We start from the raw sequence: 17,161 nt of genomic DNA on the forward strand, positions 1-17,161 counted from the left end.
CAAATTAAAAGCGTTTACTCGCTCTCTATCGCGCCGCCCCTTTTCCTCGTTTTCCGTTATTTCATTTCCCATTCGAGCAGAGTTCAAAAAGTCGATAATTCGCGTCCAAGCAAAGACTTAAATAATGAATGCGCGTTAAACAGGTCTCGTTTTAATTCTCTGCTTCTTTTCGCGTACCTCCTCTTCTACATGCAAGATCCGTATTTTCAGCGAAACCCTGTATTAGATGAGTCGCCGAATCCGCCGTGGAAAATGGGTCAGCCGAAATTACCATAAATTATGACCGCGATTCCCTTCGCGCGAAACGAAAGGGAGGCGCGGCGTTAATGTTACAGGGTTTTTCATGACGCGAAGGGTGCAAGCGCCGCACTATTTGGAAGGGTAACGACGTCGTGATTGTTTAATTGGGATTCTTTCGCTCACGGTGTTCTTTGCCACGTTCGCTCGAAATTGCCTCGTTAATCCCATTCGCCCCGTTGCATTATACGATTTAACGAACTGCTCGACAATGGGTATGTTTACGTTGGTGACCACAGCCAGGAAGCAGTATTCCTCTGTTTCCACAAAAATTGGGCACTAACGAAGCAAAACGGCGTGGCGCCGTAATCGTGGAACGTCTGAAAGGCTACTAACCCAGTTATCGAAGAATTTACGGTTGGATGCAGAAATATCCGTGTTTTCTTAACAGCAATTTACAGGGATGAAATGTGCGCGTCTTGGACGGAAGGAAGAAATAGGGAAATGGGATTGCGAATTTTTGGAGATAATTGCTAACGATTTCTAGTACCTACGGAGGAGTATTTATTGTTTTCTATAGATTTATCGTAAAATTGTGATACATAAATTTTTCTGTAAATGGAGACTACTTTTTGCCAAAAAATACTTTTAGAACGCGAATATTACAATTATATTTATAATAGCAGTTGTATGGTTATATGTTATTACGTGAAATAGAAATAAAAGCGTGTAACGTGATATTCAAAATTTCCATTTAATGTATATCATAGCATAATTATAATATAATGACAGTTTCATGTTATGTTGTAATTATGCATCTGCATTTACATTACATTTTATTTCGATTATTTACTTCTGTATTTTCCATACTTGACGCGTATTATTAATAATTTATTGATGTTTTATTCGCAATCATTATTCACGTTTTCTGCGCGTAACCTCTCGTGGAGCTTTCCTATATTATTACATTATTATTGTCGTTAACGGTAGACAACTATAATTAACGAGTGAATCATGGTTTCGTTGAAAATTTGTCTCTCTAAAACGAATGATCGTGACTAATGTTGCTTTAAAGCTCACATACTTTCAAGACAGGCGAATAAAGCTTGTTATTCAATGTGTCATAAGCAGTGTCGGTCCATTGAGTAGCAGAGGTAACTGTATAGAGCCAGTTTAAAAGAGAGAGCATGAATACAAACAATATTTTCGATATGCTAATAATCTTGAGCAGGATGTCAAGATACATATATGCTCGTAGGACTCGTGATCCAAACACTCATGCAACATTCATGAACCATCGTCCGTATCGCTTCACCTTTTCAGTTTCCATGCAGTAAATCCTTGTCATATCGTATCTCTCGGCTTTCAAGCATTAAAGAACCACCTCGCGACAGTTCTTTGAAAAGTGTGATTTTTCTTGTGCTGATTTGCAAGTGTATTCCTCCGCCATGAGAGAGAAGTATTAATGGAACAACATAGAATGGACAAATAGGTAGATAGAAAGGATGAATTGAAAGAACCGTGAGGACAAGTAATTCGAACGATAATAAAATTATTTAAAATTGAAAAGCGTATAAATCAATATGATATAACAAAATTTCAGTGTACAGTATAATACAAAACTACAGTTTAGTTTATGGAATGGGAAAACAATATTAAGAAAGTAATTCTTGACATGTGTGTATATGTCTATTTTTCTTTTAAGAAAACATAGAAGCACTGCAGTCTTGTCTCCTACTATATTTCTTACAAGAATGAAGAAACATAGGTAGACAGTAGACTTTAAAAATTAAAAGAATAAGGAACTTCCACGAAATGAATGGCAAACCATCTACTTTAAGGATAGGTATTTGTAAGTTCGTAAATATAACAGCATAGATGTGCTAAAAAATTTAGATGAATTTCAAAAAGCACTGTGTACTTTGTCCAAGAAGCACAGGACTTCTCAGTGATTCTGAGGTAAATGCTGTGCCATTTCTCACAGTCTCTCTTATCTGAATACAACCTTTCCTATCCAAGTCCGTGGTCAGATTCTCCAGGAACAATGTCCTTGTTTTCAAGGCAATGCAATGTCAGGTTACTCGCCATACCTAAACTTTCCCATGTCTGCGAGCAATCACTTCTCAGACACTCGGTGACTAGAGAGCTAGGAGTCACTGACCCACACCACACGTACATGCTATACTACTATGTGTTCCTTGTTAAAGTCTTCATTCAGTCTATGTCCTTATTGCAGAACCTCAGAAAGTAAAATTTGTGACCACAAGATCATACGAAACAAATTTTCAAAAAATTCATAATTTGAGTTTATAATTTGATGTCTGGAAGATAGAATTTATGTTTCTGACAAAAGCTTGTCAGAGGTTGGTAACAACTGTTTACCTACCCCACAATCTTTCATCCCTCCTTGTCTAAATATTAATAGCGAGAAACTATTCTATTTGAAGAAGGAGAACAGAGGGAGCTGAAATACACATTATTAAATACAACCACGTATGAAATTTTACACTGGCCAGAGAGCTTGCTCTATGTGTTGTGCAACTGCGTGCTTGATTATCCAGAGCGCGCCTTTGAAGCATCTACGTTTCACGCGTCGCGTGGCAGCCAGCTAATTATGCAAACAACCCAATGAGCCAGACGAATAATAAATTAATACTCTTTGTATACGGTAATTAACAATGTAGCAATTAATTGAAATTGCATTCAGGAATCTACAGCAATCGAACAGTATAGAGTTCTTAAAATTTCGAAGATATCAAAATTAAAATTTTCATTTCCAAAAATTATACAGCTGAGCTAAGTAATAGTAAATATCGAAGAGAAAAAATTAAAACTAAAGTGACGTTTAGAAAAAAGTTTAGCGAAAGTTATCTCCTTAAGCTAATTAAGTTTAGAATCTCAACTACAGAGAGATGCAAAAGATGGGACAGGCAAAGTCATGTGATTTGAGAGGAGCAGAGATACGGGAAGCAGGGACTTATTTGGAGGTGGTTTATCGCAGGATTCGTGGGTGGACAGTCAGTCAATGACCGGATGTCCCTGTTACCGTAATTATCAGTCTTGGAATCACGCCTGGGATCCTCGTAGGATTATGAGTGCTATGATAGAAACTGGATTTACTCGAATTCATCAATGTTGGACATACTAAATCCTTCGGGTTCTATCGCCGAACTTCGTAGCCCTAGTAGCCCCCAATCTCGATTCGTACTCGTCTGCAACTAGTTGTAATTGAATGTCACTGTCATCAGACAGTCTAGGATATAGAAGCTGTTAAGCGCTCAGGAGTGTAATCCTATGACGCGGAATGAAATTACCTCAGAGATGGTGAAATAACGATTGAAAAAATGAAGGGTTAACAAATGAAAAAAGTAGAGTAGAGATTAATTCGAAATAATTTATCCTTGTCTCAGAAACAGCACCTGAACGTCTGTTGCAATTTAATCGGCGTTTTTACCGTTCGAACGTTCATTAATTATCCTTGTCCTCCATTTTTCTTCTATTTGTCGTACGTGTTCCCCGACTTATTGTCCTCTATCCACTTTATTATCTTTTTCTTGCAGCGTCACTGTGCGATATGGTGTTCAACAGTGACCAGACGAAGACGGGAGTGGTCACGTCGCCAGGGTATCCAAATCCTTATCCACCTAGGACACATTGTACATACGACTTCCAAGGACGTGGCAAAGAACGGGTCCAAGTGATATTCCAGGATTTGAATCTGTATCATACATCATCGAACACGGGAAATAAGTGAGTCAATACTTTCATTAAGCATCTTAATTTTTATTTTCTTTTTAGTTTATACTTTGGAACTTTAGGGCTCTGCACACATTTAATGTAAAATATATACACCTAATTCAGTGTATTTTTGATCAAGCCATCACAATTTATTTTAAGTACTTTATTATGATACTACATCTAGATTGGACTTTGATACTTCAAAATAAGTTCAACTTTCCGCGATATCTTTTCACAATAACTCACAAATTTTCAATGGGATTTATATCTATACCATTCGCAAGCCATAGAGGCAGCTTCGCATGGTTTTCACTCCGGTTGGAAACCATTCTCTCCTTTGGAGTAGGAATCTCGTTTCTAAGACTTCTTTGTATCCTTCTTACCTCATTGTCCCACTTACAATGTACCATCTTCCGGTTGTCTGTACAGACAGACAACTTCTAACCATGCTAAAGGATGCTTAACACTTTGTATCCCTTTAATTCTTTATTTCTCGTTAGACCCACAAAAGAGTCGAAAACGAAAACATTGAACGCAATATGTTCTCTGCAGGGTTATCCTTGTTGGAAAAATTCTCCGTCACTCTGTGCAAATCAATTGTTGAAACAGTTACCCAACGGACAAAAGATCCAGCTCTGTCCCACGGATCCGATAGATCAGCCCTCTGTGTCTCCACAAACGCTTGCCCCGTAACGAGGGAACGTTAAACGAATCGCGTACAGTAACTGTCTCTTAAACGTTAATTTAACTCACGTCCTAGCAGTAATGGCAAAAAGAACGAGTGACCCTGTGCGTCCACCATTTCCCATCTGTTCGGTACAATCAAAAGGCAGCGTAGAATTTGGCAACCACGATCCTGAGTTCTGCTTGACGTACCTTCAAATACAATTTGCACGGAGTGCATCGAGTGGTGTGCCCGAATTCCGCCATTAGTGTACCGATTGATCGACGAGTTGCTTTCGTTGTTCGACGACGAGGATCGGACATTCCTGGAATGCTGCTTGTCCTTGTGAAAAGCATGGACGGGAACGGACAGTTGCGATCGATTTCACGGTTGCACGTGTGCAATGCATTGAAAAGGTGGCTTGTATCACGGTATTGCACGTACATACAAGATCGGCAGCTTGTCACTGCAACACCGATTCGTTTCGACGAATCAAAGCGGTCAAATCTGATTGAAAAATAAATAAATCGCGGTAAAATGTGAACGATCGAAATGATACGTCTGTTTCTCGAAAATCTTCCAAATCGACAGTTTATAACTTCATTCTTCGAAGTTCCAGAGAAATTTCGTGGAAAAAGTATTCTAATTTTTCAGTCCAGCCGAATAATCTATGAAAAAAACAGAGTTTCTGGGATCAAACTGAGTTTCGTATGTTTAAAAGTGGGGAAGAGATTTAATTAAAATAATTGGTTGAGTTAAGTTCTTTTTTGAAGTGGAGTAGCTTGTACAAATTTTATTGAGTTTCAAGAAGGCTTTATGGTGAATTGATTCTACCGTGTGTGCATATATGAAATTGTTTCGTTTGCAAGAGTACCGCGAACTGCATCAAACGATTGCAAAACAATTACTTTTCTGAGTTGCATTCGAAAGGTAATTATTCCTTGAAAAACTTATTTAGCTAGCTCAAAGACTTACATTTACGTTCCATGTGTAAATAACCGCAATGTAGAGGAATTTTTCTGGCATCTTGTGAAATCGATATGAAAGCATTATGGAACCAATATGAAACTGATATGAGAACCAATATCAGAATCAACGTTTTATCTCAGCTGCGCAGCACTGTAATAACGTTTGCGCAGTAGCCACGACATTCTTTACACAAAAGTTCGCCTTTGCCTTCTGCACTCATGCTAATAGTGCATATATTCTAAAATCCAGAAAGGAACATTAAGAACAACAAATAAAAACATACTTAAAAATATCCAGCCATAAAGGATCTCTTCGCTGCAAAAAAAAATGTAAGAAGTACTGAACACAGAAACTCTGTTTTTGCTTTAAAACAATTAAAGAAATATCAATATTACAAGCATTATAAATTCACAATTCTATACCATATGCCTTTTTACTAAAGCAATGACTCGACCAAAAATCAGAAAATTGAAAGGTAATGCCTCTATGATGAATATTCGGTGAATCTGTGTATATCCCAGCTTCTCCGTGACAACAGCAATTGCAATTGGTCATCTTGTTCATTTTCCGCGTGCTTGCCCTTAAACGGTATTTAATTGCCGGCGGTATGCTTGAACAGCGGCCAGTTGAGCGGCGTTTCCCTGGTCACGTAATTGTTCCCCGCTGCGTTTTCACGAAGATCAAAATGATTGCGCACGACAACATCGCCCTCTCGCGCGGTCGGGGGTGTCGGTAAATAACGACACGAACTTGGAGCGAAACTCGCGAATCGATCGACGGCGATGAAAAGAAGCGACGCCATGTGCGTCGGTGCCGATCGTAATTCCTTTTAATATCAACTTCGTTTATATAGTTACGACCCTGTTAATAATCGAGGAAGCTGTTACGAACTCGTTAATGCATTGTGCAGACCCCTTTGACGAACGCCATTACTACGCTATAATGTCGCGGAAATTATGTTACAAGTTTAGGCCGAATGTTTTCTATCGAGATATCGAAATTTATTGAGTAATAAGGAAAACTTTACCGATATGATATGATTTTGGAATCTCTAAAAGAAATTGTACGGGTAGGGACGCAAATAAATGGTGTTTATTGAGGCCTGAAGAAGTGCTTATAGAACGAGTGAAGATACTTATTTTGTATGTATAGTGTTAATAACAGGTAGTCGAGGATATTTCATCAATTTACAAAATTGTATATGTACATATACCTTCTTATGCTTTACTGCAGTAGTAATGTTAATATTAGGGTATCCATAATTATTTAATTATTTCAAAATTAAACCCTTTTCTTTATTATATATCTAATCAATTATATAATCCATATCATTATGCAAGACTTTATATCACCTCTTTGATAAATTTTCATCTAAAAAAGATTGACAGCTCATGAGTGCCCTTAAATACGAATATCGTAATGAATGTTTACTTCGACTCACTCAAGGGGGCTCTTTGAAAGATTAATCCTCGAATATATTCCACGGAAAAAATGTCGACAAATCGGGTGAAATATTCATCATTAAATTTTCCGTGGGGTAACTATTTATACCACACCACGTGTTAAAAATCGCTAGTCGGACGCGCAAACATTTTCATTAGAAAAGTGTCTCAAGTGCTTTCGCTTTGCATAGGTCGAGTGCGCGCACAGCGCGAGTACCGTATGTACATTCAAATGCAGGAGAGGATTTCAGTGAATAGAACGTCGAGAGGTCGCAACCGACATCTGATTTTCCTGGCCAGTTTCCTTCCAATCATCCGAGTGGATTGGTCGAAATTTTCCTTGAGCGTCACACACGGCCCGACATTCATGCACACGACGTGCATTCATTGCATGCGCAACGGTGAACACAAACCGTTCGTGCACATAACGTTACACGAACGCCCACGCAGTAATATTCTTTATATAACTCTGTTCGTGCGAGGGCCACCATTCCTGTCCGCGAATTGTACGTTTGCTTGTCAAAACTGTTCCGCAAAGTGTTAGATTACGAAGACAGGAACAGAATAATGAAACGCAGACGAAAAGGTTGAGATAAAAATGCTGTAACATGTGGACATCGATGTCTCATACGTGGGATATCGATTTGATGGTAGAGTTCGTGTTGTCAGAATTTTCTAATTTATTAGCCGTGGTAGCGAGGACTAAGGGTATCGTTAGGATACCTGCTGTGTTCAATTTAATATATTCATTCAGATTTCAGACATATGTGGCTCCTAGCATTTCATTTTGAAACTTGATTTTACTGAAATAAAGCTGACATGTCTACGTTTACATATTATGCGAAATTGTAGATTGCTTCGCATACAGCGAAATTTAATAACACAATCAATTTGGAAATTATTATTCATTTCGTTATTCCAATAAAATTGTATCCATCACTTGTGTTCTTCGCGTTATGTACGGTGTTTCATTAACATCGTTACAGAAAACTCTCATGAATATATTCATGATATCGGTATGACCTCCTTTTTTCAAAATTTTATCATAGGAAAGGGTTTCTCGTGTAATATAAAGAAGGACACTTTCAGACCTTTTCTAATAAGATACTTTTGAGCCATAAATGAAATTCCATGTAAATTTATACATATTTTGCGAGGGTATTGTTCATGTGACCACTTTTCCTTCGAAGTTATTTTTAAAGTAAGACTCATGGTAACAGCCACAGGAAAATATGCTTGATGTATGTATATTACCGAAGTGGGAGAGAAATATGGAAAGAAAGGTAGAACAGAACGCAAGTAGAATTGCGGTGTTTATGGTCAGACACACTTCGAAAGCCATACGATAGCAATTATTCTCTCTGTGGTTTCTCACATGTAACTTATGTAAAATATGTACACAAATTTAATACTAGTTCCATTTAATGTTCTCGTGTTACAAAATCATATCTTCATAAAGAGGTCCCCTTCCACTGTATATGTACATATTTAATGGAGAATATCTCTGAATTTTAGATACGTAAAATAATCGAAACTCGTACAACCATTAAGTACGACATATTTCAACAATTAAAGTAAGAATGAGTATTCATACTCGTTTCGTAAAAATGTGCATTGCGGAAAACAAAATATGTTCGGGTAACTTTCCAAACCTTTCATCGTTAAAGTAATCTCTTTGAAACTTAAAATGGCTTTTTTCTCTGAATTCATACTGCACAGTAAGAAAGAATAATACTCTACTTTGTAAAATTTTATAGTCTTACAACCTTTTCCGCTGTTTCTTCGAGGTTCTCTTCTAAAGAAATACCAATTTTTTAGAAAGTACAACAATAACCTTGTTTTTCATATCACTGTATGAAATGAATTTTTCTTGACAATTTGAGTGACCGAATACCAACAAGCCTCGTTTCCTATGAGACATCACATTGATTTCAAATTTTAGAAAAACTGATGAATTTCATCATGTCGAGTATAGAATGTTATTTTTGGATGCAATTTAGTGTCTGGCCAATTTATTTATATATAACTTTTATAAACCGTGAATTGGAAACGAATTGGTTTCAAAAAGGAAATACGATAAATCATAGAAGATAAAACGATTGAAATCAGTTCTCCAAATACCGATTTATACCACCGCACTGCAAACTATATTTAATATAATAATATTCATTTGGCCGACTTCCGATTTCATTACGAAATCTTTTATAAAAACCATTTCAGGTATTGAACGCTTTAAATAACCCAATACCATATTCAACATTTTGAAATATATTTCATTTTACCTGTTAAACATTGGATAAAATTTTCGTTTAAATTCTTAAACCGTCATCCAGTATCGAAATCACAATATCTCTCGCAGTGAGAAACTTAGATGTTAAAAAGAAACTCAAAGATAAAGGAAAAGGGGTCAAAAAGAAACGGAAGGGAAGAAACGAGGGAATACCAGTGCGAGGAGTTTCAAAGCAAGAACGAAGGTCACAACTGTGGAATTTCAATTCCTTGTGAAGTTATTGCTCAAAGTTAGGCAATGGTGACACGAGTGTTGAATATAAAATTAGACAATAAGTGGGAACAGAATTGTTGGTTGTACACGTGCCAGAGAAAAAGCATTTTGATTTCTGTGTTTCTAACAGGACGTGAAATCAGTAGCGAATGGAAATACGCGGTGGTCCCCCAGGTGAAGCTTCTTTTGTCAAGGAAATGAAAAGTTTTCTCATTGAATATGTTATACTCCATGCATTGTTGACATGCGTCTGCGACGTTTGTGTATGAACTGGAGAACAACGGGTAAGTACGAGAACAGAAGAACCGATTCGACGAAAAGAAATACGTTCGTCAATCCTTCTCGAAAGAACGATGAGAACTTCTTTTTATGCTCCGAAAGGACAGCGTACTTCCTGACAATAAGTCGCAAACTTCTTTTTTCGAACGTACCAACAACTCTGAATAAGTTGAATCGAAAACTGTCTTCAGTTTGCAATAGATATTGTTGACACTCATGCTTCACAGAGAATCTTACTACGATTGATAAACAATTCCTTTTCATACATCTTTATCTAAAAATCGTAACAGTAGTTAAGTAGAATGTCTTATCTAAAACAGACAAGTAACAATAATTACAAATATAAAAATAATTAATTTCAGTAACAGACGTTTCACCAATGAAGAATCCTCTACTAATGTTCTATAATATATAGATACTTGTTCCCCTATTATAATGAAAATTTTATCACGCTCAAAAATTCTCTAAATTTCCCAAGACGAATAACAAGTTAGAGACAATTATCGTTTCAAGTTTCTATTGGATAACAGTTCTCGTCAAGAGAGATTCAAATATACTGGCACGTAACTATTTACTTCGTAGTTAACGAGCATATTATTGGAAATTTTCGTTGCATGTATAGTTCTCCTCGAAAACGGAATTCCAGTTACACTCGGTTACACCAATTACGCGGTTGTTCATGCTTCAGATGAAATTGTTAGGAAGGTAGAGGCATCGGCGAAATTAATGACAAGACGTGTACTCAGCGTGAGAAGGAAAGGCTCGCCGGTCCGTGGAATTAGTTCGATTCGTTATCTTTAATTTAACGGCCACGATTAATGCACCACTAACGTTCATTCCGCGCATACAAATTGTGTCGTTAAACGGGAAAAACTCGGAATAATTCAGGGCCCGTGGCACATATATCTTGGCAGTCACTTCTTTCCAGCCGCATGATAAATTCAGCCCTGTAAAAGAAGTTATAGATCCTTTGTATCGTCGTCCTCGTCCGCGCCGGCTTTACGCAACATTCGTACTTATTATCGTCGGTTCAGCGGTCCTGACGGAACGCGAAAATTTAGTGGCTCCTCGGGACGCCCTGCAGAACCTTGTCCCCCCTCTGTCACTACGCATCGGACCGTTTCATCTTAACGAACTTCCCTCTATACATTAATATGAAAAACTTTCCAGAGAAGCACGGTCGTATTTGCATATACATGTTCGTATTCAGAATGCATCATAACACGGCGACATCGCTTGCAAAAGGGAAGCAAGGGGCGTTGAGTAGGAGGCAGTAAAGCGCAAGAAGGTGTATGTGTTTTAAATAATTCGTACTTTTCAGGAAAAGAAATTGTGCATGTACGTTAATAACTAGTTAATTCCCTTTTATGAATATGGTACATTAAAATAGAGGAGTCATGCTCTGTTTCGTTTAACTGTCAAGGAAATGTCTATCACACTTTGTGTGTATCCCAGCTTTGTGTTCAGCAAGCGAAGGAAGTATTTGAACCTGAATAATTAATCTGTAATGAAATTATCCTAAAAACGAAGAAACTCTTTATATAACGCTAAAAGCATAGGACACATATAAATTACTTTACCGTGTTCTATATTCCCACAAAGGCTCGTTAGAATGAAAATTTTCGGGTTATGGTACTTTCCTTGTAAGTTGAACAGCTGACGCGTAGACAACCAGCAAGTAGTACGACACCGCCACTGGTCGGACGCCCAGTTCGTGCGACTCCCACCGTCTGGTTAACTGTTATTTCACACCCAATTTTGCTTTATTAAAACTTTCCACACCTCCTGGGTGACCTTTTGTTAATGTTCCATGTTTTCCCTTTTGCGCTCCTCGTAGTTACACGATTATTTTTTATTACAAATGTATCGTCACTCCTGGCCAGAAAAGGTATACATATTTCTCGACAAACCTTATATTTGCGCGAAATATATGCGGAAGCGTAGAACGGAACACGATAGCGCGAATGCATACGAAAATGATCGATCGAACAACGCCGCTGGCCTGTTTCGGCAGCGTATCGAAAAGTAATTTGTACACGACGTCCGGGCGGAGTATTTTAAAATATTACGTCGATTTACGGTTGCTTTCGTGTGAACGGGAGGAATAGATTTCTCCGGAAAATCAAAAGTTCGGCGGCACGTACGAACTGTATACTGTTCGCAAGAAAAAGCTGAACTTTATTAATTAAACTCTGTATGCTCGCGCTCCTCGCGGAGTTTCATCTACCCTTTAAATTGACGTCATTAAATTTGCTTTGAAATCTGAAAGATACGTGGGAATTTCAGGCTAATATCAAGCTTAAAATAAATATACATTAATTTCTTGCATTTCTACCTATCGGTATACGGTTTCATTACCATTTCAAAATGAGAACTTGGCGTGCTTGGCGAGGTTCGATTTAGCATACTAAAAATGAGTCTACTTCTTATTTTAAGAGTGAAGACATTAACTCGTGATTGTTTCTGGGGATGTAGAGTACGATATTAAAATTGTGGATAATATTATTTCATGAAATATTAATTGCGTATTAAATTAATTGTTTTCTAGGTTTCGAAAATCGTTAGAATTTGTATGTATGAATGTGAGCAAGCTGAAATGAAATAGTAGCGGATTTTTACTTTGTCGAATACTTATTTACGTTCCGTGAACCGTTGCCACGCGAGGCATGCAGGTATGCAATTCAAGATACTTGTACGCGTCCCTGATTTCAGGAAAGCTGGACCGCAAGTCCTCTGAAACCCATTACCAATCGGATGTGTTTGAATTCGGTGTACACATGAGTTTACGATACGCTGCTGAGGTACGAAATCCTAATTAGAATTTGGAGCTCTTCTGGCTACAAATAACTGAACAGAAACGAGGCAGCTTTCATTATAAGAACAAACATTACACACGTAATTTAGCGTTTGCTACTGGAAAATATTCATAACACGTATTGCAAATGAATGGCTGAAATCCATAGTTGTAACAGCGTTTGAAAACGTTGAATTTAATACCCATGTATTATAGACGATAAGCCCATTTCCAAAAAAGATGAAGGTAACATTTAACAATTTTTTTATTAAATATTTAGAAACATAGGGAACAAGAATACTAATTTTTGTCCTCATTTTGAAAGATAAGGACTTGGTATAAACTGACAAACAATATGGACACATCAAATAATTCGCTAAAACCATAAATTATTTTAACAGTAAAATTCATAGTATACAGTTGCTACGGTTCATAGATAATTTATCGAGTCTCCGTTAATCGAAACCACGATAATAACCATTGTTTTGGTTACCTTCTGATCCGCATATCATCAGTTACGCATATTCATCGAAACAATAGCAATTCTAATCGAATTGCCAATTTGAAACATCGTCGCCCTGTTCGCTACCGAAAACGTAACAAAATTTGTATTCGTAATACATCGCCTATCTCCTATGGTTTCAGGTGCGAAGGAGTGGACTCTCTAGTAGCGTACGTGCACATAGACGGGAAGAAAGAGAAAATAGATTCATTTTGCGGCGAAACGCCGTCACCACCTATCATGAGCAACGGACCACGGCTTTCCTTAGAATTCCATGGTGTCACATCGTCCCGCCAATCTCGTGGCTTCAAAGCGACGTATTCTTTCACCGAAAGTAAGTAAACCGATCCTTTCTGCTAACGTTTCCTTATTTCGTTAGAACAGAAGCGCACCGCTGAAGAATTCAATTTTTCGTTGCCACTTCAAAGGAAAAATAATATCCCTTCGCGAGACCTTCGCTCGTCTACGCAAATCCGCAGGAACGAATTTAAAATTATACAAACTACATAGAATAAGTATAGACCAGAAGGGGGATACATTATTGAGTCGTACTACTTAAAAATCGAGAAAGAAGCAAGACATTAAAGAACCAGGGAAAGAGGAGCGTATGTAGTCAGACACTGATCACTGAAAATGCATGTTTTCATAATTTTCCAAACATGAATTATTTTATAATATCAGTACTAGTAGAACTATTACTTAAAGTTATTTTATTCTTCACAAACGTTACTTTTTCTCTCATAGCACGGAATAAAACTAAAAGAATACATAAATAAACGTTATTTCTGTGACACTAACCTACTTTCTCAGACACTTGTCATTTTGACACAGCGATAAAAATAATCTCTGTAGTTAATCTCTGCGGTTCTCTCGTTAAAAATTAATCCTAGAATAGCATATACTTATGCTTTCGTGTCTGCCACTGAACACACCAAAGAATCGTCATACATAATTCAGACACCACTCGCTAAACATTCAGAGATTCCCACCCTTTCTATACCCCTCTCTCTTCCTCTTTATTTTACACAGTTCTACATCCCCTCTTCTCTCTCTTCCCCCACCCACTCTCTCTCTCTCTCTCTCTCTCTCTCTCTCTCTCTCTCTCTCTCTCTCTCTCTCTCTCTCAACTGTCCAGTAAATTTAGATATTGTCAGTGCCATAAATCGGTTCGATGTGCTCGGGTAAAGATAGACGATACGCATCATTGAGAATAAGTTATTGATATAGGACGTGTTCGGGACGTAACATCGGAGCATGACGTACGGTCTTATATACGCACGGAGCGTCTGCCACTGTCCGGTCCTTTCTCCTGCGTGCCTATGTCCCGTCAAAATTTCAATTTCCGTTGAGCATTCTATCGTGATAGCAATGTGTCTCTCTTCGTACGGCCGTTTATCATCCGTAGCCGAGGTTCAGATTGCAGCGTACACGGTGGAATGCCCAGGCAGCAGAACAAATGGATCGCGAAGAGTGTTTGTCTTTTGCCAGGGAAGATTCGACCTCGGTCGACGGACGACCGAGCACGACACCCGCCCCGAAAACTCAAAATTCGTTTCTTTCGAAACTCGCTCGCAGCGAGGGTCGGCGGCGAACGACGATAGATAACAGAGAGCGCAGCAGGTCGAATTTAAAAGCGGAAGGGAAACACGAGCGGGATTAAACTACGGGTTACAAGTTCGTTCCATTGCGAATATTTCGTCTGACTGCGGAAGCGTTTTGATGCCGAAAGTTTCTTCCTGTTTGGAGGAAAGTAGGTATTCGAGGATCGCGACGGTTAGAACTTGAACGGGAAGGAGTTAGGAGAGAGACGAGTGAGAATATTGCTGACGATCATTTTTACATGGCGAATTTGCTAACTTGGATCTTTCTGCCGAACGCTGGTATTGGTGGGCGTTTCGTGGAAGGTTTGAGCGTGGTTGGCGAGGAAAGAGTTGAACGTTGCTGAAGTTGAATTATAAAGGAACAGAAAAGTGGAATATTTTATGAATGACTCTTTATTTTGAATTTATACACGTGAATTTTCAAATATGACTTCTGTCTTCTTTTCCTGTCAGCTTTGGGGCTCGGATATGCAAGATTGTGGATATTTATACGTTAAATGCACCTTAAATATTGTATCTGTAAATAGTACCCACGTTCTATCCGTAAGTCTTGTTGCAGATGTATTATCTTTGGCGGAATGAAAGTGGTTGCTATTGGAAACCCATAGAGATCGATAGTAAAAAGTTTTAAAAGTCTTATGGTAGAATATTACATTTGACACAGGTTTGCCTGAAATTTCCCCATGAAAGCAAGGTTAAAAGCTAAACTGCCTGCAACTTATGAAATTCAAAAAGAGATTGTTTGAAACCAAGCAAGATAACACCGCATGTTCAAACACTTTTTAAAAGTTTCGCGCATGTAAATGGTCTCAGTTTTCCGATTGGTACCAACCTCCAAACATTACACAATTGCATAGCATTTACCTTCGCGTTAAAAGTTTCTTCGCTTTCCTAGAACAACTCAATATAAACCTAAAAGAAAATATAGCTCTAAACATGAAATATAAATTCTAATTAAAATATTAAAAAGATTAATTACATCAAATTTGTATATATTTACAAAAACGAAGATATTATATTTTCTGAAATACTGTGTACCTTTTATCGTCACTACAACGACGTTACTAAAAGGATTAATAGGCGTTACAGTTGATTCACCCTCGGTCGAAGTTTCTTGTCATTTCGCCAGATTGCTTACCGTCCTCGCTCATCGCTCGCGCGTACAAGTTTTACAGCGTTCGAAGTTCATTCGAGGGGTTTGTACGGGATGGGGTCGAAGGGTTCGCGTAGTGGGAAAACGCGCCGAGACGGAGAAAAGCGTGTATATCGAGTCCGTGTTAATTTTAAGAGACAAGTTCGCCACGTTAGCTCCGCGAGCAGAAGACTATCTTACGGTGGTGTGAGTATCGTTCCGCCAAGTTCCACGAAGTAAACGAGGCTCCTATTATCACGTAATTGAAACGCGAACAAACGGATTTCGACCTATTCAGGACGGCAGAGAGGAGAATCCGCGGCACCGAACTTCTTCGTTTGAAAGAGTCAAGTTGGCCGTCGGAGAAACGAGGCACGACTAACGATAAAAAGTTTCGCTTTAATTACTAGGGCAGGATATCCTTCGTGGAAACTTCAAAGCTGGATATCGTCCGTGAAAAAGCAACGAAGGACTTCTCGTCGTGCGCCCGCGCGCACGCCCAACCATTACCTGCAAACGTACATAACCAGATCTTGAAGTATTTCCAAGACAGCGCGTGTCTCGCCTTTGAAATCAACAGCCATTAAAATTTCTGACGCTTCGCCTTGAGAGTGCGGCCGCGTTATTCGGACGAGAAATTTTTTCAAACGGACCGTATTTCCGTAAATTGGCGCCTCGTTCGCTACCGAAACGAGCTTGTGCCGGCAAAACTCGTTAGTCGATCATTTTTTTTCGCGAACCAATTGGATTCCTCCCTCTAAAAACGGTCTCCTTTCATCGTAACCTTGTTTATTGTTTTAGTTAGCTGTTTCGAAGTGGCACTCGAGACATGCATTTGCGTAGAAGGGAATATTTATTTTTCTGTAAAAGGAAAAATGGACGAATAGAATTCTGGCGGAGTGGATGTGCGAGGAACCAATTTTGCAAATGGTATTTACAAAACATAGTTGTGTTCGAAAAGAACGCCTTTGGCTTCTCGAAACTGTTATTGTTGATTCTAGGAATATCTAGTTCTTCAAAAAATTGTTCAAGAATATGGTAGTTTGATTTCTAAATAAATCTGTCTTGTATCGTTAATGCTGTTATTGATGCAAAACGACCACAGGAGATGAATCCCACGAAAAAGGAAATTGAACGCTACCGGGCCAGCTCATTGATATTGAAATCGCGCAGGAGCTTCAACAGGAAGCAATTGTGCTAACTGCAAATATCTCGCCATTATCCAAGTGGTATCGCAGAGTCTGGATACCCTAAGACCTAAGAGTTGACAGGTCTGATTCAACCCGAAGCTCCTCTCAAA

At 38.5% G+C, this 17,161-nt stretch overlaps 1 protein-coding gene across 2 annotated transcripts in view; it reads left to right on the forward strand.

Moving 5' to 3' along the window:
- The window catches only part of Sol1, a 327,555-nt gene that overhangs the window by 286,143 nt on the left and 24,251 nt on the right, over positions 1 to 17,161 (forward strand). For both annotated transcript variants that reach the window (XM_076384888.1, XM_076384889.1), the window contains 2 exons: positions 3,798 to 3,987; positions 13,272 to 13,462. In XM_076384888.1, the coding sequence (XP_076241003.1) occupies positions 3,798 to 3,987; positions 13,272 to 13,462 (381 nt within the window). The remainder of the gene's footprint in view (positions 1 to 3,797; positions 3,988 to 13,271; positions 13,463 to 17,161) is intronic.

This window comes from Calliopsis andreniformis, chromosome 9, assembly GCF_051401765.1.
Source record: "Calliopsis andreniformis isolate RMS-2024a chromosome 9, iyCalAndr_principal, whole genome shotgun sequence".
Taxonomy (NCBI): Eukaryota; Metazoa; Arthropoda; class Insecta; order Hymenoptera; family Andrenidae; genus Calliopsis; species Calliopsis andreniformis.